The sequence below is a fragment of the Falco punctatus genome (genome assembly GCF_963210335.1).
Source record: "Falco punctatus genome assembly, chromosome: 10".
Classification (NCBI taxonomy): Eukaryota; Metazoa; Chordata; class Aves; order Falconiformes; family Falconidae; genus Falco; species Falco punctatus.
This window is the reverse complement of record NC_137590.1, coordinates 11,789,542-11,815,715: the sequence shown is the minus strand read 5'-3', so window position 1 is coordinate 11,815,715 and position 26,174 is coordinate 11,789,542. Positions and strand designations below refer to the sequence as shown.

The 26,174-nt window shown below is 39.7% G+C and overlaps 1 protein-coding gene across 3 annotated transcripts in view; it reads right to left on the bottom strand.

Moving 5' to 3' along the window:
- EDN3 (endothelin 3) overlaps nt 1-26,079 on the bottom strand; it is a 41,959-nt gene extending 15,880 nt beyond the window's left edge. For all 3 annotated transcript variants that reach the window (XM_080403974.1, XM_080403972.1, XM_080403973.1), the window contains exon 1: nt 168-26,079. In XM_080403974.1, the coding sequence (XP_080260100.1) occupies nt 168-219 (52 nt within the window). In that variant the 5' untranslated portion in view covers nt 220-26,079. The remainder of the gene's footprint in view (nt 1-167) is intronic.
- Nucleotides 26,080-26,174: the final 95 nt, after the last annotated feature.

The following is a 26,174-nucleotide window of genomic DNA, read 5'->3' as shown; positions in this document are numbered from 1 at the left end:
TGTAGGTCCCCGGCGTCTAGTTGCTCACCGCGCACCGGAGTGGGCTGTTGCTTACAGCCTTTTGGAAGAAGGAGGGAAAGGGAAAAAAAACCCAAACCCAACCAAAACCCAGCCTTTCTTTGTGTGCATGCGTGGAAGTGGCAAAGAAAGAAAGAAATTCGCGTTACCTGAAGTCGACGTAATTGTAAGTCCAAAGAGGAACAATAAACCCAGCTCCATTAAAACCAAATTGCACGCTTGTTAACTGCTGGCAAAGGTGAACTCCAGGGGCGACTGAACCGTTCCAGGACGAATCAGTTCAGGTTGGAGGCAGGGAATATCCCGGGGCTGGCGGCACACGCTGCTCCCCGGAGCCAGCTCCCACGCGGAGGTGTGATTAGTGGTTCCCCCTCGCAGTTATTTCCTCCAGTGCAGACTTAGTCCTGAAGGGGAGAGTGTTGACAAAAGAAGGGAAGATCCATCGCTTGGCTTTTCCCACACACACCTCCCACCCCACCCCCAAATCCGATCAGAAACCGGAGCTGCTGTTTTCCAGCTGCAGACACCTCCCACCCGCGGACAGCTAGCTGCCTGCCTGCCTGCCTGCCTGCCTGCCTCCACCCGCGGGCAGCCCCTGCCTGGCTCCCACCCGCGGGCAGCTGCTGCTCCCACCCGCGGGCAGCCCCTGCCTGGCTCCCACGCGCAGGCAGCCGCTGCTCCCACCCGCGGGCAGCTCCTGCGTGGCTCCCACCCGCGGGCAGCCCCTGCCTGGCTCCCACCCGCGGGCAGCCCCTGTGTGCCCCGGGGCGGCACGGCCGCTCCCCACGCCGGCAGGTGGGAGGCCGGGGTACGGCAGCGCATCCTCCCGGGAAGGGCAGCCAGCGCGGCCCCTCTGTGCTGCTGGTGCTGCTCTCGGTTCGTCGCTTTTAGGTGAGCAGGTCCTGTCGTTCTGCGTGTAATTCCAGCAGGACCCAGGATTGCTTCTGCGATAAAACCACAAAGTTTTGACTCACTTCAGGGCTACAGGTTTGGGAATTGTTTGGGGCTTTTTCTTTCAGGACTGCCAGTGATTTTCCAGGTGAAATTACGTCACCACTTTATTAACATTTTCTTTTTCCCCACTTAATTATGAGCACCTCTTTGCGGACAAACCTACCTAGAGTGCAAAATTTAAGGTAAAAGGGGATTTCACACTGTATGAAATACCTGATACTTGTGCCCAGAAAAACACTCCTGCATATGACCCCGTTTGCTATCATAATATCAGCTATTAAGTGATAATAGGTAAGGGTTTAAGGGAATTGGCTCTATCTTTTCTTACATTAGCATGTGTAATATGTATAGGAAACATGTTGTAGATAGCACATGGAAAAAAGATTGGAAAATTTAATTGTGGGTATATTAAATCAAAACACAATGTTTTATTTAAGAATGTTTCAGTACTAACAGAAAGAGCTGCAGCCAAAATTGCTTTTATGTGTTGTGCCAATTTGACATATTTACTAATATATGTTTTGTGAGTAGAAAACTTAGGTGCAGGATCACTCAGGTTGTATTATCCAAAGGAGGAACACTTCTCTACCGCATCACATTCTTCTCCAGCCCTGCCCCCAGTTCCAGCTTCTGGTGTGGACTATTCAGTAACAACTCTGACACAAAAAAACCCTCATTAAGATGTCATGTTTGTCAGTTTCTCAAACCTTGCCTTTTGCCTTTTGTCAGCTTCAAAAGATTGAGAGTTTTGTGGGAAAACTTTAGTTGACCATATTTCCAGCTAATAACAAAAGCACGATGGTCATCAAAGATGGGGTAATAGCTAAAAAGTTCCTTTTTCTCAAGTTTTGCCGAGACCGTGGCTCTCTGTGGAAACCTAAATTCCTCTTGTTTTGCAGTCCGAGCAAACGACAAGCCTTTGCAATACAGAATCGAAATGTCAGAAGCATTAATCATGCCCTGTCTCCAAAACCCGGTTAGGAAAGACAAGATTTTATAAATTTCTAAGGTTTGTACCCACTGCAGTGAGTGCGGTTCATGAGGACATAACTGCAAGTAGTTTGTTCAGGTATTGAAAATATTCAAGTACTGAAACAGAACTGTGAAAGTACCTCATTGATTTTAGTTCTGCTAATTTTAAATAGTTTCACTGCAGTCACTAATGTTGTCATAACTAATACGGTGGAGGGAAAATAGATCCCATGTAAATTACTGAACTTAGCATTATATTGAAGTTTGATCTAGGAAAGTGCTTACCTAACTTTAAGGATGAGTAACTGCAGCGACTTGAATGTTTTTATAGCTTGCTTTGCTGGATTGGGGGTTTGTGTATGTTAAAGTCATGCTCTCCAAGCATCAGCAGAGTTACAGTTAGGCTTCATAGTTATAGAGCTGCTGCTATTTTGAAAAATATTGTGACAAAACATCTCTGAAAAAAAAGAATGGTTTTGAAGTTATTTCCATTTCTTATATAAGTAGAAAAATCAATTGCTTTGGTGAGGAAGTTCTAGCTGCTGTGCTCCAATACCATTGGATACAGGACTGATTTTGACAAATGCTTATGGCTGCATTTTAATTTACCTGAAAAAAGAAAAAAAGTAGAGATTTATTACACAGTTGCTGTCGAACAGAGCTCTCCACTGCAGCAAGTAGGAAGTACTGTTTATATGTTGCTGATGTGATAAGTAACGATGACATAAGCCCAAATTCTGATTTACGAATTTAATTTTCTTCATTGCAACTTTTTTTTAATAATGATGTAAAATTGTTATAGTAACAAAAAGTTTACAATTAATTATATATAACTGTGTTATACATATAGTTTTGTTATGGCAAAAGAAGGTCATGTGTTGTGAATTGATTTAACCACACTTCCCTACAAAATATTGTTCTATTTTTTTCTAATTATATTTTGGAGGCCTCTTCTACATTGCTTTACTTTTTCTTCCATGTGCTGTTTAACCTCTGAAAAGCCAGGAGAGGCCATATCAGCACTGATACCGAGTACTGTGTAAACAAAAGAAGTAATAAAAAATATTCTGAAATTAGCTATCAGGGTTCAGAAATAAGAAGGGCAAGGTTTTGGTCAAATGACCTCAGGTAAGCTTCAAAAAAAGATAAGACGTAGACTCTACAGGAAGAAAGAGACTCTCATCAAAGGAATTAATATTTCTGGGCATTGTGGGCCTGATTCTCATTTACATTGCTTACCCAGTTATTTGTGTCACATATTGCCTAATGACTTGAGACCTTTTTATTTAATAAATGTAGCAGTCACAGAAACCTAGAATGCTTGTTAAGTGAGTAGCAACAAATAAATTTTAAAAATTCAACGTCCATTTTGAGTTGGGGTAGGAATAAATGATGCCTGGACATCAATGATATTAACATGGGATGCAAAATGGTTTTGTAAATCTATTTAAGGATTATATTTTATTTTGGTTAAAAAAAAAAAAAAAAGAAAAGAAAAAGAGTAGCAGCTATTGAGGTAGCTGGCGTAGATCAGAAGCCAAGAGATCCAATTCACGTTATTTTACAGCTTTTGCTTTCAAACTGTTTTACCTTCATAGGCTCCTTTTTCTATTTCAGTTGCCAGATCTTTAGAGTGGATGGGTACTTTTCAAAAATCTGGAGAAAATGAGCGGAGTTACTCCTTCCCTTCAGTTTCCAGTGTTCCCACCTCCAGGGCAGTCCCTGCCCTGCTGCAGGAGCCGCAGTGCTGTAGGAGCCAGCTCCAGCCACACACCATGGGAATTCCCCTGTGCCAGGACACTTCCTCATTCCTAGGGCCACCCAGGCAGCTTAAGGAAGACAGTCAGCAGATCTGCCCTGTTGCTGGGTGTAAATATTGTATATTTGAGAACTTCTAATTGACTGAAGGGAGAATATATCTTAGAGATGAGGTCAAGGCTGAAAGAGACCTGGAATATGGAGCAGCTGAAACAGATGATGTTAAGAAAAGTAAGCTCAGATTCCAGATTTTATATTTGAAAACCTTGGACTGCCATTTCAATTAGGAACATAATCTTGGTTCTGTTTAGTGCTTCTCTGCCCCTTGTATCCCTATTTTATAAATACACTTGTGATTGTGAAGCAATCAGAGATCCTAGCAGTAATTCCACAGCATTTAACCTTCATCATACAGGTGGCTACACAAATAGTTATGAGTTACAAAGACATTCCAGATGTGTTTAAATAAGGTTGGTTACCGAGACAAACCACTTAAAAAGCTAACCTTCTAGGATATATTTACACTAGTAATAAAGCCTGTATTTAAAAGGTACAGTAGGGTTTTGGCAGCAGTGGAGATTTTTTTGGCACTGGTATCTATTCTTACAGCTTCACAGCAGGCTGAGGAAAGCCTGATCAATGCAGGTATGATACTAAGTAAAGGTAACTGATCTATTTGTTATGTTTATAAACCATTTGTGTCTCTTTTCCCATTCTCTTGCTTCCTTCTTAATCACAATAATTATTTAGCATTATTGAAAGAAAAGATCCTATTACGCTGCAAACACTGCATTTGATAGCACATTCTGCATCGCTCTCACAAAGCAAGCAACTTAATAGATGGTAGCTGATGTTTGAAAAAATGTGCTGAAATCAGTAGGTTCTCAGGAAAACCTTATCTTCTGATTATTATTTGTTACTTTTTGCTTGAGTTCTATAGCCAGAAAGCTGAAGTTAATCTTTTCTCCCCTCCTGTTACAGACAGCTCTATTCAGAGCCCTTTGATGTTAGTGCAAAGAATCCCATTTTTAGTGGCCTTTGAACTAGATGTAGTAAAAGGGCAACTGAGCATTTTGTAGGGGTTGCAATTGGGTAACTTACTTAAAGGAGGAGAGTTCTGTCACCTATTTCTGTTTTCTCATTCTTTTTGTTATTTTAATATACATGTACCATCAAAAGTAATCTAGATACTTGGTAAACAGTGAAGAGGACACATGCCTCTGCTCTGACTGTATCACAGTGTATTATGATAAAACCAAAGTAAATAAGGAACTGTATGGCTGTTTTTCAGCCTTCATAGCTGTAGAGCAATAGCACACAAATTTAATGATTCCTGCTTGTTTCAGCTATTGTGAAATTTAGGAAGGAGTTTGCATAAGATAACATATCCTGCTGTTGTAATATACTGGAGACAGGGCTCAGATCTCTGGATAAGGAATGCTGCAAAAATCCCAAGTGTTATTATCACTACACACCACTCTCCCCAGGATCTGAACCTGACCTCACTTCCTGGATCCAAACAATCTCTGTCTTTGTGAAAATAACAGGATTTTACAGGAAGAGAATTTTCTGTAATTATTATGTGAAATTATTATTATTATCGACATATATTCAGGTTTGGGCATGTTACTGAACAAAGAGAATTCCATATCAAAATATGATCAATCTGAGCACTTCTTGTGTTTGTAAAGAATGGACAGAGAGCTGCCAGCAAATAACAAGCTGGAGGTGGAAAACTGAGGTGGCTGTCCTGCCAAAAGAACTTGGCACATTTAAAAATTAATTAGGCAGAGAGGCAGACCACTTGGGAGGGACAGCTTGTTTCTGGAGGTGCACTGGCAGGAGGAAGAAAACACAAGTACCAAAACAAATCACTTTGGGCAGGAGCCAGTCTGGAGGGTGATGAGAAGAGGGGAGGGAGTGGTGTGCCTGTGTAAGGATCTGGGTTCTGGCCTGGTTTTCCTTCCTCAGCAGCCTGGTAGGAAACTTGTGGTCAGTCGTTTGTAGTGTGAGTGTCTGGGGAAGTCTGTAGTCCTGGGAGGAAAGGGAGGTGTAGAGATTAGCTGGAGGAAGGTGGCTAGAGACTAGGTATGTCCTGAAGAGTGTGGCTGGCCCTCAGGCTAATACAGACAGTGAAATTCATGTCCTTCTCTGACAGCGCTTCCTTGAGAGCTCCCCTTCTTGGAGTGCACTGAGCTGAAGCCTGCCTGGATGCCCTTGAAGAGGACATTTGCTGGAAAGCCAAAGGTCCAGAAACTCTGAATCAGCTGTCCTGTCTGAAGCAGAGTCTGCAGGGAGGGATACACTAGACAACTGGAGAGGCGAGTGCCTGCCATTGCCATTGCTGTGCTCCTAGGAGTGGGATGGAGCAACAAGAAGTGCACTGGGGCACTGCAGTGATGCTTCTGTTTACAGCTTCCTTTGTCCAGCAATGTAGCAGCTTGGACGGAATGAAAGCCTAAAGCTTGGGTTGCAAATCATGTGGTTTTGTAGCCCTTCTGGCTGTGAAGGGAGTTTTACAACATCTGCTGGATTTTAAAAGAGCATGGATTTTGCAGAAGTGGTTGGCCTCTGTGTGTGGTGGCCGTTGCTGTTTGACTAGTTAAGCAGTTTTGAGGCCTTTTCTCTTAGTGTGGCTTGGTGGTGTGACATGCAGGTGATTGCAGTTGTTTAAAAAACCCTGTGTTGGACCACTGATAGGCAGGAACATCTTTCTACAAAGCTGTTGATGACATAGGTATCTTCTAACAGCCAGACCTGTTACACATATAAGGTCAGTCTGGAACAAAGCTCAATACAATGTGCAGTAGCAAAAAGTGCGCACATCAATAACCAAACCCAAACTGATTTTCTATGATGTCCCAAGGTGGACAAGGCTGTTCATGTACATGCAGCAGTCAGTATACCGTGTGATAATAATTTATTCACCTATATGAAAATCAAACAAGCTGGTCATAGCTACTTTTATTCTGTGGTAAACCTCCTCTTCAAATCTGTACTTAGCACCATTAGTAAGAGATTAATGTTTCTGGTGCTGCCTTGTAGAATAGCATAAGTAAAAGTCCTGCTGCAGTTACCAACTACTAATGAAGTTAGTGTCTCCATATTGCAACTTCTTGGTGAATCCAATTTTAAAGATGAGTACAAGTCTGACAATTTATTTTTCTGGAGGATCCACAGCTGAGTCTCATCAGTCTAGCAGCAACCTTGACACCATGTTTGAATATATAACCTTTCCTCTCCCCGAGTAACTTATCTCTCACTAAGAAAAGACTTTCAGAGAGAAATAAACAAGTGTCTGCCTGTATGAACTAGTAAAGGCAAAATAAAATGAAAAATGAACCTTTATTATTTAAACAGTGTGACATGACAAACTGCAAGTGCTGCTCACACCTAGCCCTCTGAAAGCAGCTTTCTTTGTTGATAAGCTTTGATTGAACCTGAACCTTTAGTTACTGAACCAAGCTTTGTGAATACATTACATTTTGCAATAGTATGGTATTATAATCCTCCAGATTTTCTTCAGGTCTTTTGTTGGGATGATATCACACAAACTTCCGAACACAAAGACAAGGCCAAGTTGGGTATCAATGTTGTGAGTGATCTGACACTCTGTCCTCAAGTTTGTTCAGAGTGTTCAAGTTTGGTGCAGAGGCTGAGCAGGTTAAATCATTCTAGTACCAAGAAAGACTCTGTGTAGGGATCCCGAGTCTGTAGCATGAAATCTGGGGTAACAACTGCAGACCATCTGCGCAGGTTGCGTGGCCTAGGGCTGGTGCAGGTTTAACTAAGTGATATTAAGGAAGCTCCTGCATTGTCAAAGTGTATGTGCTGTGCTCTAACCCTTTCTGCAGTGCATACAGGCTGCACAGCTATTTTTGTGCATTCTAAAAATCCACTTGGGCCTAGCACATCTTATGGCAAAGTGATAATTGCCATTCAGATCCAGGTTACCAGGTCATTTTCAGCTTGAGATACTGTTGGTAAATAACAGACAACACAGATACCCAAGGTACTCATAGTTGTGAAATTCATGTCTGTAGCTATGTTGTGTTTAGTCTGATTTGTTGGAAGAACAAGAGTTGGCAGTATCGTTCTGAATGGTTCCAAAGGAAATGCTCTTTCTAGAAGAGGCAGGAGTATGCAAAATAAGCATACAGTTACAAAATGAACATAAGCCTAATAGAACATGGGAATTCTTATCTATTTAGCTGTTCTCATTGACATGATTGTACTTACTCTGGAGGGTCTTGAGCTTGCATTCAGTTTAATAACATAAGCCTGAGAATATTAGCAATGCAGTACTTTAGATACAGCAGGAGTTCTTCACATTTTGTACATTTAAGTACATACATTATCTTCTCTGTGGTTGAAGCATCAGGATAGGAAGAGAGGCAGAGGAAGATGAAGCATGCCGTACAGCCTGCATGTGAATTTTGACTGCAGCTGATATAGCTTTTCCCTTTCTCATATTTTCCACTACTGCAATTCACCCTACCTTATCAGGGTTGGTAAAGAAAGTGCTAGCAAGTCAGTTTATAAGAAAAGAGTGGGTGCCTAAAGAACATTCTCCCCTAGCTGCTAGGGAAGAATGTTGAGGCATTAACCAAAACAGGACAACGAAGGTAGCAGTGTTTTGTGGGAAAATAGGAAAGATAATGGGGGAAAACAATAGGCAAAGGAAAGGGAAAAGAGAAAGGCAATTAACTCACTTTTCAAGGAATTCTTTTCTATATAAAGACAACAAAAGGAGGAGAAATAAAAAGTTTTTTAAAAAGCCAAAACAATAGGAGACTTAATGGGGGAAGTAGAGAAAAAGAATAAAAAACAGGATAGAGGAAGAAAATGAGATGCTAATCTCTTTCCAGGGGTCAAGTATATTCCCCTACCAGTCAGCATGGCTAGAACTTTGCTTCTGTTTTTTGCCTCTGAGTGCTTCTTTAAAGCAAATAGCTAACCAGGCACCAGGCTGTTTAGATTAGTTGATTGTCATTTGAGCTTCCTAGGTATTATGCCATTTCCCTGGCCAAAATTCTTCAGCTGCAAACATTTTCAGGCCATGATAGTGTTGTTAAGGGCATGGAGAAAAGAGGCAATCTGAGATGATTTCTTAGTACAGGGTTACTTTTAATATATTTTAGAAGATACATTGTGGCAAGCATTGAAAAGGCTACCTAGGCAAACTAGAGGAACAGGCAAGTTCAAAAAGCTATTTTATTGATTGAAAGACTTGATGAGGGAGGGAATGAAGAAGGACCTGAATTTGTACAACTCTGTTAACAGTCTGGCTGCATTCCTTTGTCAGTATTTTTATTGACTTTCACTTCCAAAGAAACAATGACGCTTCAAGCTGTTTTCTAAATTCTGGATATACCTTGCTGAACTAATGAGACAGAATGCATAACAGCTGTTAGCAAGGGTTGCATGTGTGTACATGTGTTTGTACTAGAACAAAGGAGTTGTGATCATACTTTCTCACTCTGAAGTGCAATTGTTTCCATGCGTTTTGAGTTTTGAGTAACAGTGCTTCACACATTAGAAGGGCCATAATGAAATTTATTGTCCCAGGCTCTGAAATAATTTATTATTGTTTTGACATTTTTCTCTTTTACTGATCTGTATTTTCTCAGACTAAGAATAGAGATAATTGCAATTCTGCAAGCAAAGACTGACCTAATGTCTGTACCAGTTAAAGTTAGACTGATAGTGACTATGTGTCGTAATGATATACTTATATCCATATGATATCCTGAAGAGGATGCAGGACTCTTACTCATTTTATGATGAATCAGAATCTGGGAATGTGGATTTTATATGCCCATCATTGTGATAATAGCAATGGGCAGAAATTCACCATCTTATTCTAAAGTAGCTGCAAAAAGGATGATGAGGATGATTATAGGCTCCAGTTCAATAGCATAAAATATGAATTGAGTAATGATTGTCAGTTTTTCATTGAACAGTATTTCACTGAATCTAAAAGCTGTCTGATCAGATAGCGACTCATTCAGATAGCTTTATTTGCTTTTAGTTACTAGATGAAAAGATGCATGAATTTCTAATAAATTGTAGCTAACTATTGCTTTAATGTATTTGCTTTGAATAGCTTGTATTTGGGGTTCTGAAAATGCACTGGGAACTTAACTTGCAGAATATAATAAAAATGTTTAAAAGCATTGGCATCCAGAATAAGATGTGAGCAAGTTAAGAGAGTTCTACTGCTGGAAACTGGCCACCCAAGAAGATCTGACAGAGAAAAGCATTAATTGCATTATTAATCTGCTGAGTTTTACTGCCAGTAAAATGAGTAAAGAAAGCAAGATCAAGGAGGTGAAGTTATGAGGCAGCAACACAAATAATGTAACAAATTTACAGTTGTCCGACGTATTGTTTGTGGTTCTTGTTACTGAACTGTGAGTACACACAGGGACAGCAGCTATGCCAAATGTCCAGATATTTGCAGTGGGATAAAGGGCGTAATGGTGTTTAAACTCAGTATGCTTCTCATATGTAGTAAATCCTCCACGATTATTTATTACAACAATCAGAAGCCATTTTTTGTGGGTTTGGGGGGGTAGGGGGTTGGATGCTGAGTTAATTGAATGCACTCTTACTTTGCAGAGTTCTGGTACCATGGCACTGTGTCATGGTTACTCCTTGTGTATTTTTCAAAAAAATAAAACTCTTTTTCCTGATATTTTGGATAGTTTTTCAGACAAACAGTTCCTGTAATTTCAGAATGTCTCAACCTATTGAGACTGTCATTCATGAAAAGTTTTGGGTCACAGTTCAAATTGTTTCTAAAAAAATCCTTCTTCCAGTCCCACACTGCTCAAGGCAATGCCACATCAGGCACTGGAAATCTTGTACTTTCTGCATGTATTCATATCAATCCTTTGGCAGAAACTTGTTAAGCTTTAATTAATTAAGACTGTTTTCTTTCTAATGCATAAAGAAAAGTCTGCTCTAACTCTGTGGTTTTCTATTAAGATTTAGATTTAGCTGCCAGTTTTCAGTGAACACTTGTTTTATTTTGTTGCTCTTGCCTTCCTGACGCTCACCATGACTTCAGAGCTAAATAGTGATCAGTACAAATTTTTCAGGATATTTTTTTCAGAGTTAAAGAACAGACTGTAAGGTCATTCAGCTACACAGGCCTCCCTGAAGATTACATGAAGCTGTTTATTTTTTTTTATTTTATTTTATGTTTGGTTTGTAGCCTCAACCTAAAGAGCCAAAACAGAAGAAGGATCTTATTGCTAGATGTACCGCACGTGCATAAGAAGCAGTTCTCACCTCCTCCATTCTAATTCTTCTTGGTCAAGACAGTAGGTTTGCACAGTTGGAAAACTGAAGGCAGTGACAGGTCAGATGATTTTCAAAAGATTGACTAAAAAAGGAAAATACAGTGAAACACGGTTTGCCTAACATCAGATAGAATAAATAACTGACAATACCTTTTTTATATACAGAACATGTTCAATATGAACTGTCTCTAGCAGTCCCTCTTTATTACACAAAGCATAAGGAAGCCAAGTGAAATTAAATCCAGAAACTGATCTATCCACCAGAACATACAGTCTTTCGAGGATATGGCCCAGGCTATTACACATTGCATGGTCTAGGAGAGCAGAGAGATAAAAACTTAGCACACTGGTGATTTCAGATCCTACTATAGATACATCAGGGCTCCTACAGATGGGTTAAAAAAGGATGCAGGTTCTAGGCAAAAGGCCCAAGTAAATACAATATCTGGGACAATAACTTCAACACAGAAGACTGTAATTAAAAAAAATCATTATCTGTGGGGAAAAAAAAACATATATTTTTAAATAAACAGATGAGAATTTTCCACAAAGTCATATATAGCTAGAATTTCCTAGAAATATGAAAAGCAGAATAGGAAAAATCTGTTTGCAAAAAGGGAATAAAAACAGATCAGCGGGAAAATTTAAACTTTAGCTGTCAGAGAACCATCGCTCACTTTTTGATTCCTCAGAAGCAGAGGAGGACACAGTGCTTTCCTCCTTGCTTCAACTTCTTTCCTCTTAGTAAAAATCCATTGTTTAGTTTGAAAATTCCCATCTGTTTTATACAAACTGCGTGAGTATTTTAAACTTCAGCTATAAATGCTGTTAAGACATCGTTTGCTGCTCACAGTATGTGGTTTATAATTGGGATCACGTACTCCCTTCTTGAATCGGGAACTGTAGCCAGGATTCCCTATCTTGATAATTATCTCAGAAAGCAGCAACCAACTGAGTCTCATCATCTGTGAGCTGGGCTCTGGCAAGGGTGAGACTGCTGGTCACTACCAGTTAGTACGTTAGCTCAGAGGGAAGGGAAATGTGCTGAGGATCCAAAGGTACCAGCCTCTGGAGGGAGGGAGGGCTTTGGCATAACAGATTTTTTTTTTTTAACTTGTCTGTTTGTCAGTCATTTGTTTGTTTTCAGAATCTTCCCTGCTTCCCTTTCCCCAAACTAAGTTAAACCGAAGCAAGCATCCTGTTTAAAAGTAAATAAATAAACAAAATATCTAGCTATGTAATCAAATCTCAAGTATGTTGCTTATGCAAGTGATCTGAACTAAGTCAGCATGAAAAGTCCAGAGTTCTGCTATTTTATTCCCTTAAAATCTAGGGTTTGGTTTTAAAAAGATTTTTTTGTTTTGGTTTGGTTTAGATGCCTCTGAAAAAGAGTCGCTTTGCAGATATAGTGCCTTTTGAGGTTTATTTTCTAATCTTCCTCCAATACTGCAGCTTCCTTCTGTCTTTGGGGTGTGTATCTGGGCATTTGCTTTTTTTCTCTTTTTTTCTGTTTCTCAGGATTACTCATAATCTCTTGGGTCTGTAAAGCTTATCTGGGTTGCTCTACCATTCAGAAACTGAAGATACAGCAACATAGGAAGGGAAACCAAGCCTTTCAGGTTTAATTCTGATAGAAATCTCCCATTATGCTTTAGAAAGTCACAATCTCTTCTGGTAGTGTTTTACAAGCTGGACAAGCGGTGTCCTTCAGGCCTGTCTATTCAGGTTAAGCTGTTTGAGGCAAATTCTCCTCATCCTTGGTGTGAATGCTGCCTTGCTGTTTGCATTTTGACTCCTAAGTACAACTGAAATATAAAATAAGTAATGGTACTAGTAAGCTCCAGCTTTGATTCATAACTACCACTGAAGATATGCTGATTATTCCCCATCTTAAAGAAACATATCCTAAATAACCCAAAAAGTTGAAAAAAAGCTGCATCTTGCATAAGCTTTAGTATTCTGTTTCAGTGATATTTTGCAAGCTGAATGTTTTGTTTGAGATGGATGTTTGGAATTAAAATTCAGTGGTCTTACAGAATAAAGGCTCTATATTTGGGGCGTTTGAAATGTGTGGTTGGTTTTATTTTCCTCTTAATTTTTGTTTGCTGGCTGTATTTACATTTTACGCCCAGATGGTTTTCTTTAACGTCTTAGTATAACTTACATGTAACATCTTGCACCAGAGTTGTTTTCTTGATTTATGCTTCTGTGTTTGAATAGTTTGAAAACTTTGTGAGAGAACCTAATGGGGAAACTGTTTTTTTAGCACTGTGGATGGCTGTTCTCTATCAACAGAAAACTGGAAACTTGTGGTTTGTGTGTGAATTGTTGGACAGTATTGTAGTTATGTCATGCTAGGGTTTTTTGTTTTATCCTTTAAAGAAGCCTAAAACCTTTATGCCACTTCAAAGAGCATGCTTTCTTAGCACATTAATAGCTCTAGAATTAAGGATTAAGTAATTTATATTTTTCATAAGGGATCATATTCTTCCCATGTAATAAAATTTCACAGAAGATGCTAAGGCCTGTATGACTAAGATAAAGATGAAACTTATGAACTAACACATGTAACATGAACTGTCCGTGGAAGGAGAATCCAGTGTTAGAACTCGAAATGCTCATTTAGTAAATAAAAACACTGCAAATGCTACTGGCTATAGCCAATCTGCACACAGCATTACCTGAAATAAAAGTTTGTACAGTAAAGAAATATTTATGGAAAATTTTAAAATTACTCTGCACCCTGACATGCAAGTCAGATGTCCTGCATGGCAGGAGGTAATTCTGTTCTATGACTAAAAGTACCTGCTTTGCAATGGCAGCCTAAAAAACCAGGATATATAGAAATCCATAACGTGTTAAATTGGACTAGAAATGAGGATATCCTCAAAATGAAATAACGCAGCCTTCCTTCTTTCTGCATCTGGGGAGGGCCTGAGGGCTTTTGATATTACTTAAAAGGTGAAGTTTAATTGTGAATGAAATTATGCAGCTGGCACAAGGAATTGATTTCTTATCAGTTTTGACTAGGCCAGTTATGAAGTGGTTTAGCTGCAATGACTAACACATTTCTGCTCCACTGTTGGACAAACTGGGTTACTAATATTCACAAGCAATGGAGTTTACATTTTCTGTTTAAATGTGCTGTTGCCAGAGTTCCTTTTCATCCCCATTTAGGGGAAAGAAGTGTAGCAGAGTATTTCCTTTTTGTATAAGGTGAATATAATAGAAAACAGGCAGAGTACATCAAATATACTGTGAATGTGCCACCTAAACTGGTGAAGCCTAAGTTGCATTGGCAGAGTGAAGATATTAACTAGTTACACCTTTCCAACACATTGAGATCTTTTCAGGGAGCCGGGACTTCTGTGCAATCCCAGCGAGGTGAGATCTGGTAAAGTAATTATAGGTTACATGGAAAGTACCTTTCCTGCCTGAAAATCTTTCCATACACATTTGTTTGTATTCCGTAACCCCCTTCAGACAGTGCTTAGAGGAAAGTGTTATGCTAAATTCACTATCTTGGCTAAAAACAATTAGAAAACTTGAAAACAGCAGTTTTCACTAAATCATGATTTGCAAGTAATGTTCAATTTTGTAAGCCTGTGCTCTTACATTCAGACTCACTTTCTTCTAAAACATACCAGAACACACCAGCTCTACAAACAACCTGAAGCATGATCAGATCTGTAGCTTGAAGTGGAAGAACAAGTCCTGTTTTCATTGACTACAACGTTTAGGTTTGGCAGGCTCATACAATCCTGCAAACTATCATTGGTAAAGTATGGGTTTTTTTAATTAATCTTATGACTTGATTCATTTAGTGCAAGAATTTTAATCCTTACTATTAGGATTTCATTGCATTTAGGACTTCTTTTTATTTCTGCTTCTTTGCAGAATAGCTAATGTTCTCTCACCAGGAAAAAAAAAAAAAAAAAAGAAAGGAAAAAAAAAGACCTATAGGCTTAGGAACGCTTGGAGCAATTTACTGCTTTCTGTATTTTTTTTTTTATTTTTTTTTAGTTGAGTGTGTTAAATGCAGACTTGTGGTCTGTTTTAAGTTGTGCTGTCCTATGAAGCCTTTGTCTCCCAAATGATGTTAATTCTCCCTGCATTGCATAATTTTGATTTCTCACTTGTGGAGGAAGGCAAAGTACCTGTGAATGCATTTAAGAATGCTCCTCTTAGGTGCTGTATGCAAATGGCTGCTCATATATGCCACTCAGTCCTGTGGGAGATGGAGGAAGGTCTTATCTTGTTGCTCTGACATCGCCGTTGTGCTCTGAGCTTCTTCCTGACACTGCTTGCACTGCTGCCGAGAGAGAAGCTTCACAAACCTACACTTCCCCATGTGTCTGGGAAATGTCCTTCCTAATTCATGTTCATGGCTTTCCTTTATTTGCTGCTGATCTCACTCCCGTGCTTGTTTTTCGGGCCGTTATGTCTGTCGGTTTTAGCACCTGCTCATCAGCTGATCCCCTGAGCCTCTACCATCTCTCAGAGCAAGGGAAATCACCAGAGGTCTCTTTGCCCTAAAATGTAGCTCTTCAGGGTTAACTACCTAAACTATATCCATGGCTGAGTACGTTTTTCTATCTGAACTTTGCTCTGCGGCTATATCCAGTCTCCCTTCAGCATCCCACTGCTGTTGCATTCTTGTGCTTCGTTTCCTGTCCTGAACTCCTGTACTGCCGAGTGATGCTGCTTCTCCTTGGTCACTTGAAGAACAGAGTTGTCTTCTGGCAGATGGTTGTTGCTATCCTTCCTCTGACATTTTTTCCACAATGAGCCACAGCCTAGCCATTTCCCTCCTCACCCATTATGAATTTGGAAATAAAGAACCAACAAATGAGTTAAAACTCTGACTGGGTCCCCTTGCTGTGTTTTCTTCAGTTCTCTCGAGTATGGTAACTCGGCAAGTGAAGATGGACCTGGTGAATTAGATATTTTGTGAGTAGACTGAAAACATACTCAGGCCTGAAATATGTTGCATTGAAACCAGTCTTCAAGGATATTTTAGAAGCAGTCTGACACAGCGATTCATTAAATGCTTTGAAATTCCTTCTTTTATCATTTGTGGAAGTTCCAGGGCTTCTCAACAGGCCTTACTGGCTTAGGTGCAGCTCCCCTAAGCATGACTCGACTCTTGAATCAGTTTACTTCAAGCCAACTTGATATGTCTGTTCTGATCTTCCATAGTTCCAGTATTAACCTGAGTTGGGAGAGTTTGGACAGAGCCAGCTTAGTTCTTCCTGAACTCAAAGGCATGTAGGAATGTCCACCCAGCATGGAAATGGAGAAAATGGACGGAAATGGAGCCGAGGGAAGTGAAAACAATGAAATGAAGTGGAAGGACACACGGTAGTAAGAAATCAACATGTTCCTGAAAAGCTGTCCCAGAAGATGCCGTAGTTGCTGTGAACAGACTGCTTGAGAAAAAGTTGCTAGGTTTTATGTTTGTATTTAGTAATAAATGTTTTGGCTGTCTCTGATGAAACTACTTTATTAAAATGCCAAATAGCAGATTTTATAGTAGAATGCATATAGTGAGACAACAGAAGAGCAAGCTATAAGCATGTTCTGCCACTGGTGTGCACATATTAAAAAGACTATTTGTTTTTTTAAAGCAAAAGTCAGGCACTAGTTAAATAACTATCGCACATAACTGCTTTTTTTGGTTTTCTTTTCAGATGTTTGAAACAAGACATGTAGCTTGCTACTGTGCTATCATTTATGTAGAGTATAGGAAGTAACAGAAAGATCCATTCATAGGTAATTTAAACATACTCTTTTTTTCAACAAAATTATCTGACACACTTAAAAAGAAGGAATTCAACATCCAAGTTAACGTTGGAACGCTAGCCCTGAGTCTTTCCAAAAGAATGTAGGATGAATTTAACTTTTCAGGGGGCAAAGATATTTAAAGCAATACAAGCTATGTAAAGAGCTTAGGGATAGTCAACTAAATAGTTTTCTGTTGACTCAAGCACTCTTTTTTCTTATTATCACGCAGCATGGGATCAAGGGTGGTGGACATATGCATGTGAGGAAGTGTGAAGAAATGGCTTTCTCTCTTTGTATATCTTAGTGGCTTTTTTAGACTTGGCCTTACTGCAACATAGTTACTGTTGCTACAGTCCGATCTGGAATCTTTCCATCAGAAATGCTATTTTGAGTACTGAATTCTAAATGTTTCATATCTCATTGTTCTGAAATTTGTCACACCTAGAGCTTGGGAGGCTAACTAAATCCCATTTAATTTTAGATGGATTCTTCACTATGATAAAGACCAAATTTGTTTTTGTTATTTTTTTGGCTTAAGATTTCTAGTGATTTTTGAAGCCAGAAACATTATAGAGTTGCAGAGGTGGGCAGGCAGCACAGTCATCTGAATGGCTCAAGCAACTTGGCATGCAACGTGTGCTTTGCATGTAGACTAAGACACATAATTTTTTTAAATGTTTGGTATTAGTCTAGCTTTGTTTCAGGTGAGCTGAATAAAAAGTACAATGAACACGGCGCTTCTGGAATTCCTAATCATGCAATGTGGATGCTCCTATACAGCTAGCACCAAGCCAACTTGCTGCCTGTTTTCTTTGTTCCACTTAAATAATAGCAGATCTACATCTTTCACGGGTTTTTTTTCCTAAGATGAGTAAAGCACATCTCTTATTCAGCATGTGAATCTCAGCCGTATCCTGAAGAAATTCCTGGACACATGAAAAGGGTCATGATTGGGAATAGTCAGCATGGATTCATTGCCTTCTCTGATGAAATGACTACATCTGTGGATGCAGGAATTGCAGCAGATATTGTTTGCCTTAACTTTAGCAAGACTTTTGACAAGGTCTCCCATGGCATCTTTGCATCCTACTCGGGACGTTAGTGTAGACAGGTGAAATGCTAGGTGGACGCAAAGAATGGCTGGAATATTGGGCTGGACAGAGATTTTAGTTGTCAGACAGGAGGACAGAATTCTAAAGGGAAAAGTGGGAAGTTGGAAGAGGAAGAATACAGCCAAGAATGTAGTCATAAGTCTGAACTGTGACTGACTAATTTCAGAGATTTGGCAGATACTTTTAATCATGAACAATAGGCTTAGGTGATTGCTGCCTGGGTACTTTTTACAATGAGGCTAAATTTCCCATTGTTAATCTTGAACACGACAGTAATATGAATGTCTGCAAACATTTTACTGCCTTTTGTATTTCTATCTGTATTCTCACTTGCAGATTTTTGATGCATTTTGGGCATAAGTGCACATGCTCTGAATCTCTTTGCCTAGTGGTTAGTAAATTAAAATACTGGCAAGCATTGTTGTTTCCAAAAGCAAAATGCCAGCAAATATACGTATTTTCAGATCTATCTTAGAAACTCACTCTTGATCATACTGTCTAGGAGGCGGGGGTAAAGTGATAAGATTGCTCTCCTTCTGGCCCCATTTTTTTGCAGTGTCATTGTAATTAAACTAAGAGTGGTGATTTGGGGTGGGGGCGTTGTTTGGTTGGGGTTTTATTGAGGAGCTTCTCTAACACGGTGTGTTCTTGATTAATACAAGATGGAGCATCTGGTAGACTTAGCACATAAAGGCAGTATGATTACATTTTTTTTCTAACTGATTCAGCTTGGATAAATTGTCATAATGCATTAGTCACTACTATGTGAATTAAGGTGAAGAGAAATAATGGTTGTAGGCATAGAAACAATGAATGTAGACATTGTGTCTTATTCTATGAATGACAGGGATTTCTAAGAGAAGAACTGCCTGTTCGCATTCTCTGGCGACCTCCTGTGTATAATTATTTTGTACAATGAGTGGCTGTTCTAGCTTCATGTTAAACATCCCAGAGGTATGTAATAGATGTTAACGGCAGTGGCACATTCTCTGGCTGTGTTTTCCTTCTTTTCAGTTTAAATCTTAATATAGGACCTATTGTTTGCCTAAAATATTTTACCATTTCTTTTCCTTCCTAGAGGGAATTCTTCATCTGAACATTTCTAAGCAAATTCTTCATATCATATGTTTCAGTCAAGCTTTTCTTCTGGTTATTTTAGTACATCATCACTGAATTTAGTTGGATCACATCAGTGTAATTGAGAGCAGAAGACTGATTCCTTTAATCTTTCAGCATAAATAATCTATTTCCCTGATCAGTTGGTTTTTTTCCCCCTGCTTGGAATTTCTTCAAATTTGTCAACATCTTCAGGGTAAGGAGGTTCTTCCAGTTCTGATAGCACCTGAATTCTTTTTGAAGCACAGAACATATTTCCGCAGGCATGTTATTAATTATGGATATTTCCCTAATTCCACTTCTCTAACTATTGTCCAACAGTTCACATCTGGTACAAATAAAAAAAAAGTTTTTGCGCTTTTCATATCAAACATGTAATAATGACCATCCTGCCTTTGTTCTTATTTTCAAATCAAAGTTCCAAATCAAAAAAATCCTTTTTATATAATCTCTTAAGCTTTATAATATTGCACAGGATAAGGCTGCTTTTTTATGTTTTGCTTAGCTGTATTTACTTTCTTGCTTCTGGACGACTAGTGATTTGAGGTCTGAGACCTTTGTATCATTTCCCTTTTGAATTTTTGCTCCATTTGGAGCTAGCATAGCCCATAACTAGAATCAAAAAAGTTATGCAAAACCTCTTCATAAGAGGGACGAGTTGGAATAAAAACCACTCTTAGGCTGCAGAGGCTGTGGTGATATGTTTTATGCCCATATTGCCTTCCACTTGAGGAGCTCAATGCAAATTACTCTCTGTAAGCAATGGGAATATTAAGAGGCATTGTAGAGTTAGTGGTCAAATTACTTTTTAAGAGGTTTAATTTTCCCTGTTCCTCCTTCCAGCCAACACACATAAACGTGTATGTGCATATAACTATCTAAATTGCTGGTTGTGCCAATCTCATAATTGCATTGGTACATACAGGTTTCAAGATCTGAGCTATTATAGCCCTGGCTTAGCTTCCCAGTAAAGTATTCCTCTCTCAGACTGGTTTCCTAACATAGGTAGGAACAACCTTGGCTCCCTTTCCCCTATTTAATTGCTAACCTAGGTTGCTGCCAAAGCATGCTACGGAAATAAATTGTGTTCCTTTCTTTTTGCCTTAACCATTTTGATGGAGAGGGGGAAGTTTCTGTAATGGCTCCTTTTTACAGAGGTGAGATGACAACAGCAGCTCATCTGAATGACCCTGTCATACTCTCAGCCATGTATTTGAGACAAAATGCTTTATTTAGGAATGTACCATGAAATGAGAAGGATGTTTTCAAGAAAAATCCGAATATGATATGTATAATGAAGAATGATAAATTATAGAAAGATTTTTAGATATCAACACTGACTATAGCTCTATCAGTATAAAAAGGGTGGGGAGGGCTGCTGATGTGACCTTAATTTTGCCACATGAATACCTCTGTAACGTGTAAGAGGCTTTGCTTTGCGTAGGTTAAGTATAATTTGGAAAGATACATTGAAGCCTGACTCCATAAAGGTTCAGCTGTCTATGTTTGTCTAGAATGACTGACCTCATTAGCAGTACTACTGAACCTAAGTAGCATTCAAAGACATCTGGCAAACGAGCACAGCAGGTTATGAAACACAGCTCCCATGGCTTTCATCCAATTGCTCGTTCTGATAATGACATAAGAATCTTTGAAGAGAATCAGAGTCCAGTATATCTGAACTAGCTCACTCTGAAACACTTCCAGTCATTGCTGGATTAAGTACAAACTCCCGATATTATATCCAGTGTGGTACTTAGAATTGCTTGTTTTGTCAATCAGTGAAACAAAAACATGCTACAAATGCATATACACAAAACCTGTGATGCCTAAAAAACTGGATTATGGATTAATTATTTGACTGTACTAGAAACACCTTGTTTTGTTTTGGTTTTTAAACCCTAACAATTGTTAGGGAGTGATAATGAGACTTACATAGTGGGTTTTTGAAAGCCAAAACAGTCTATACACCCATGGCACAAGAATCCTTTTTGACTACTTTGCAAAGCACCCACAAATATGCTCAAGTGAGTCCATACCTTGTTTAATTTGCTCTTGTAATTATTCTAAACTCAAGCATTAAATAAATACAGGCCATATTTAACCAGTTGTCACGAGTAGTCAATACATACATTGATTTTGACTGTGAGAAAGAAAACTACATTTTTACATTTGAGTACTGTTTAAGCTTAAGAGAATGGTTTATAACCAAACTATGGTAACATTACAGTTCCCTGGAAGATAGAGTTTTTAAGTTATGTGCTTCTACCTGGCATTTATCTGGTTTCATCAGAACACTTTAAATGTGCTGTTAAAATCTCATAGTATTTAAAGTAAAAAAAAAATAAAAATTGACATTTTCATCCATGCAACTTTTGTGGAATACTAATGGTAAATGAAAAATACAAGCCAGGAGTCTTAATCTGCAGTCATCATTCCATACAAATCCTTAAGGTAAAATTAACAGTTTAACAAAGCTACTTAACTACATGAAAATTATTATAATATAAACACTCGTGAATGGGAACAAATTTGGTTGTGTATATAAAACATAGGCAGCATACAAACCCAGCTATAAATTTGCGAGTAACGCAAACCAACTGTGTTTGGGCACCGCTCTGTGTGCGTCAGGGCGTGTGTGCCGCCACAGAAGCACTAAATATTCAGGCATTGTGTTTTGGGGAGGCTATTGACAAACAAGAATTTATTAATATCAGAATAATGTTATACTCTAGTGGGTTTGCATGGAGAGGTTTTGGTAGCGGGGAGGCTGCAGGGGCGGCTTCTGTGAGAAGGTGCCAGAAGCTTCCCCCACGCCCGGTGGAGCCCGTGCCAGCCGGCTCCCAGCTGGACCTGTCACTGGCCACGGCTGAGCCCATCGGCCACGGTGGCAGCGCCGCTGGGATGATGGATTTAAGGGGGAAAAAAATATCTGTGCAACACAAAATTGCAGCAGAAGAGAGGGCTGAGGCGGTGTGAGAGCAGCAGCCCTGCAGCCCCCAGGTCAGCGAGGACAGAGGCGGGGGGGCTCCAGGCACCGGAGCAGCCGTTCCCCGGCAGCCCGTGGTGAAGCCCCTGGCAGGGCAGGCTGTGCCCCCAGCCCACGGAGCCCACGGGGGGGCAGATCCCCCCCCACAGCCCGGGGAGGGCCCCACGCCAGGGCAGGGGGTGCCCAAAGGAGCCGTGACCCGTGGGACCCGCGCTGGGGCAGCTCCCGGCAGGGCCCACGGAGGGACCCGCGTGGGGCAGCGTGCGAGGAACCGCAGCCCGTGGGAAGGGCTCCCGCTGGGGCAGCCTGCGGAGGACTGTCTGCAGGACCGTCTCCCGTGGGAGGGACCCCGCGCTGGGGCAGGGCGGTGTGGGAGCCCTCCCTGTGAGGGGGAAGGAGCCGCAGGGACAGCTGTGAGGGACTGACCCCAGCCCTGTCCCCAGCCCCTGTGCTGCTGGTGGGGAGGGAAAATCCGAAGTGAAGTTAAGACCAAGAAGGGAGGGATGGGAGGAAGGTCTTTTAAGATTTTGTTTTTATTTCTCATTATCCTACTCTGATTTGATCGGCAGTAAGTTAAACTCATTTCCCCCAGTGGAGCCCGTTTTGCCCGTGACAGTGATGGCTGAGAGCTCTCCCTGCCCTGACCCCGACCCACGGGCCTGTCGCTGTATGTTCTGTCCCTGCCGGGCTGAGGGGGGCAGGGACAGAGCGGCTGGGGGGCGCGGGGCCGCCAGCCAGGGTCAGCCCACCCCATGTACCTATAATAAGAAAAACTAAGTTACATGCTTGGTTACTCCTTAAATGGGAACCTTTTCTTAATATCTGGTTTATATGCCGCAAATTAAGCCCATCATTTCATGTCCTCCCAGAATGGATATGGAAGACAGATGACTACAATAGTCTTCCCTACTGAACTTTTTTATGCATATTCCCTTACTTTTCGCTTCTGATAGTCGGCCAGGTCTTGTTGTCTTTTCTCATAAATTGTGTATTTAAGGCATATCTTTATATTTGTTGGTGATCCCTGGGCTTGATCTGGTTGGTTCCCACCCCTCATCCCCCCTTGTGTACAAGTTGGGGTTTGCCAGGCAAATCACTGAAGTATTGATAATTAATAAGATCTAATATAAAAGTTTGAAACAGTAAGGATCAGTTTGTTCATATCTAAAGAGGAAGAATCGGAAACATCCACTGATGTGAAGTCTATTTGAGTACATGTAGGTGTTGAATATAGATCTTAGTGATCAGCAGTCCTTATTCATTTGCTGTCTTTGATGAAGAAAAAAGTTGGTGAGATGCATTCATGTGCAAAGGAATTTCAAATTTGCTTATAGCAAAGCAATGATCCATCAGAACTGCTCTGACTTTGAAGGATAAAGAAACACAGATTTTCCTCTGTGCCTGGTGCCCTCATGTGGCTTTGATGTTCAGCTTCTTGGAAATTAATTGAAGACATCACTGCATGGCTGACACTTCTGCTGTGTAAAAGGTGGGGAATGATTTGCCTGTATAGCCTTGTCTGTTCTTCTGTGGCTACAGCATCTTCTGGAAAGCCAAAATACACTGTTTGCCATATGGCCAGTTGGATTTGGATGTGTGAAATCCTTGAGCTCCCTAACTTAAACCAAGAACATTTCTCACAATCCTCACACACTGACGTATGTGATTCAGACCTTACTCTTCCAAGGGCTGTTAAGGATAAAAAGAGTTGTGCTAAAGTCACAACCTTCTGTAGCAATACTGTTAAAAATGCTGCCATAGACCTGTTGGTGCTTGTAAAGAACTACGATTTTTTGGTTTAACTCTAACGTTAGGTCAGATTTTTATACTGTATACTCAGCTAAAATATCACAAATTACTTCTGTCAGGAAATAGAGTTTTAAATGTACTTTCACAGCTAACCTCAAATTGTCCCATTTTTCTTCCAGCTACAGCTGTAGTATGACAAAGAAATAACTATATTTAATGCTGTAAAATATACACAGGATAAATGTTTCTATGCACAGCACTTCTGCATCTGTCATTAAAATATTTCTAAATTACTGATTTAGAAACTCCACTTTAAAATGCAACATTTAGCCACAAACATTATGCAAAAAACTTCATATAGCATATTCATTACATGTCCACACATTGCAATAATAAAATTTTTGCACAAGCAAGAGGTGAACACAGCTGTGGAGGCTGCTGGTGTGGTTTGATGCAATGGCTTTCTTGTACTGTGCTTTCTAAAGGTTGCTGTCGAAGCTTTTCTTTACAGCTGGATCAGATAGATTTAATAGGTATGGAAATTTTCCATTAGCTTTAAAATACTATAAATTTTTAAGAGACTTTTCAGAACTTTGAACATTCTGAAATTTTGCTTTGTCAATTTTTTTGATGGAATGTCAGAGAGTTGAAAATTCTGATTAAAAATTGAAAACCCCCACTTTCATGTCATCCATACTACTGTTAACAAAGATATATAGGGAGCTGGAAAATGAAGATGGAAAAGATCTGAAGCTAGAACAGCTGAAACCAGGCATATGCTTTGTTGTTAATATGATTATCTAATGAACATACTCATGCGAGTACCTGTGCGACAGCAGTCGCACAGCCTTCAGTAAAGCTTGGCCAACGGTATTTCTGGGAACACCATGACTTGGATATCTCTGTAAGCAGTGCATTTCCTTTGTTCCTGCCTTTTCTACAGATTCAGAATCCAGGTGTAACTTTGAGTGATTCTGTCAAAAAAAAGTTCCAAAACTGAATGATTCAATATTGTGGCTATATTAATGGTATGTCCTCCGCCTTCCTCTTTCCTTCTTCTTTTTCTCCCAGTTTGGAGATACAATAGTGTACTTCTTTGTATTCACATTGTTTAAATTCTTGAGCCTTGGATTCACCCAAATACGTCTCCAGTTTGTCTTGGAGCACAAATCCTACAGAGCAAAAAAGATTTCAAGAGTTTTTTCTTTGACATTTCTCGTCCTTGTGATACCAAACCTAGTGAAACTTACTGTATTAGTAACGTTATCAGCATTTTTCTTGCTAGTAATCTAACTCAGAAGTTTCTGGAGTAACATGTTAGTTCTTCTGCTAAGGTTTGAGGAAGACTTAAGAAATTTAGCGTAATTGCTATTAAGAATCAGTAAATGGTAGTGTGCTTGAACTATATACTAGTGCATGCACCAAGATCTTCATGTTTCATCTTTATAAAGATAAAATAATTTAACAGTATAAAGAGAAAAGTCTAATATAAGAACAATTTACAGCTATATCATTCTGTTCATCTCTATATCAATCAACAAAATACAGAGTTCACACAGCCTTGTGGTCCACCGTTGCTGGCACCTATATGCCTGTTCTTGCTGAGCACTGAATACTAAACTTCTCCAGCTCAGGAGGCCATTACCTCACCTTAGCCCCTCATTGTGCGGTGTGTGGAGACAGACAGACTTCTGTAAACCTCAGTTTTACCGTCAAGAGTAGCAAAAGAACAGATTCACAGGGTTCTGTATGTCTGAGCTGCAAATTCTCACCATAACCCAACAGATTGGTAGTAATACCATTGTTATAAAGCCCCAGCACTTGGTAAAAGAGAAGTAAAGCAGGAGAATAAAAATGCACAATTCCTTAAGCTAGTATTCCTCGATTTTTTTCCTTGCAGTCCTGATACCAATTATTGGTGTAATTGATGTAATATTGTAACTTCTTTAGAAAAGGAAAAATATCTTTCATGATTTATCCTCTATTGTGGAAGATAGGGGTTTTTTTCCTAAGTTTGTTGTTTTGGGGTTTTTTTACACATTAGAATGGGGAATTGGTATTTTGATCATGATTTTTGTATTCTGTACCAACAATAAAATTATGAAAATAATTTGAGGCTAAAGGTGAAGCTCTGTATGGACAACCTCAAGTCTTGGCACGTTTGTAAGACATCTGAAAACGCAAGAACTGCATGGGACTTGTTCTATCTCTGTTAGCTGTTTTGGCATCTTTTTGCACATATGCATTTATTTTTCTCATGTAGTGTACTAGATTTCTTTGTAAGCATGAGCTATATAAGCTTACCTGTGCATGTTTAAAATAAAAGCAATTCCAAATATCCCATGTAGGTTAATCTATAAAACCCTATGTATAACTCACAATATAAGAAGTATGGAATTTTACTATAATGTAGAA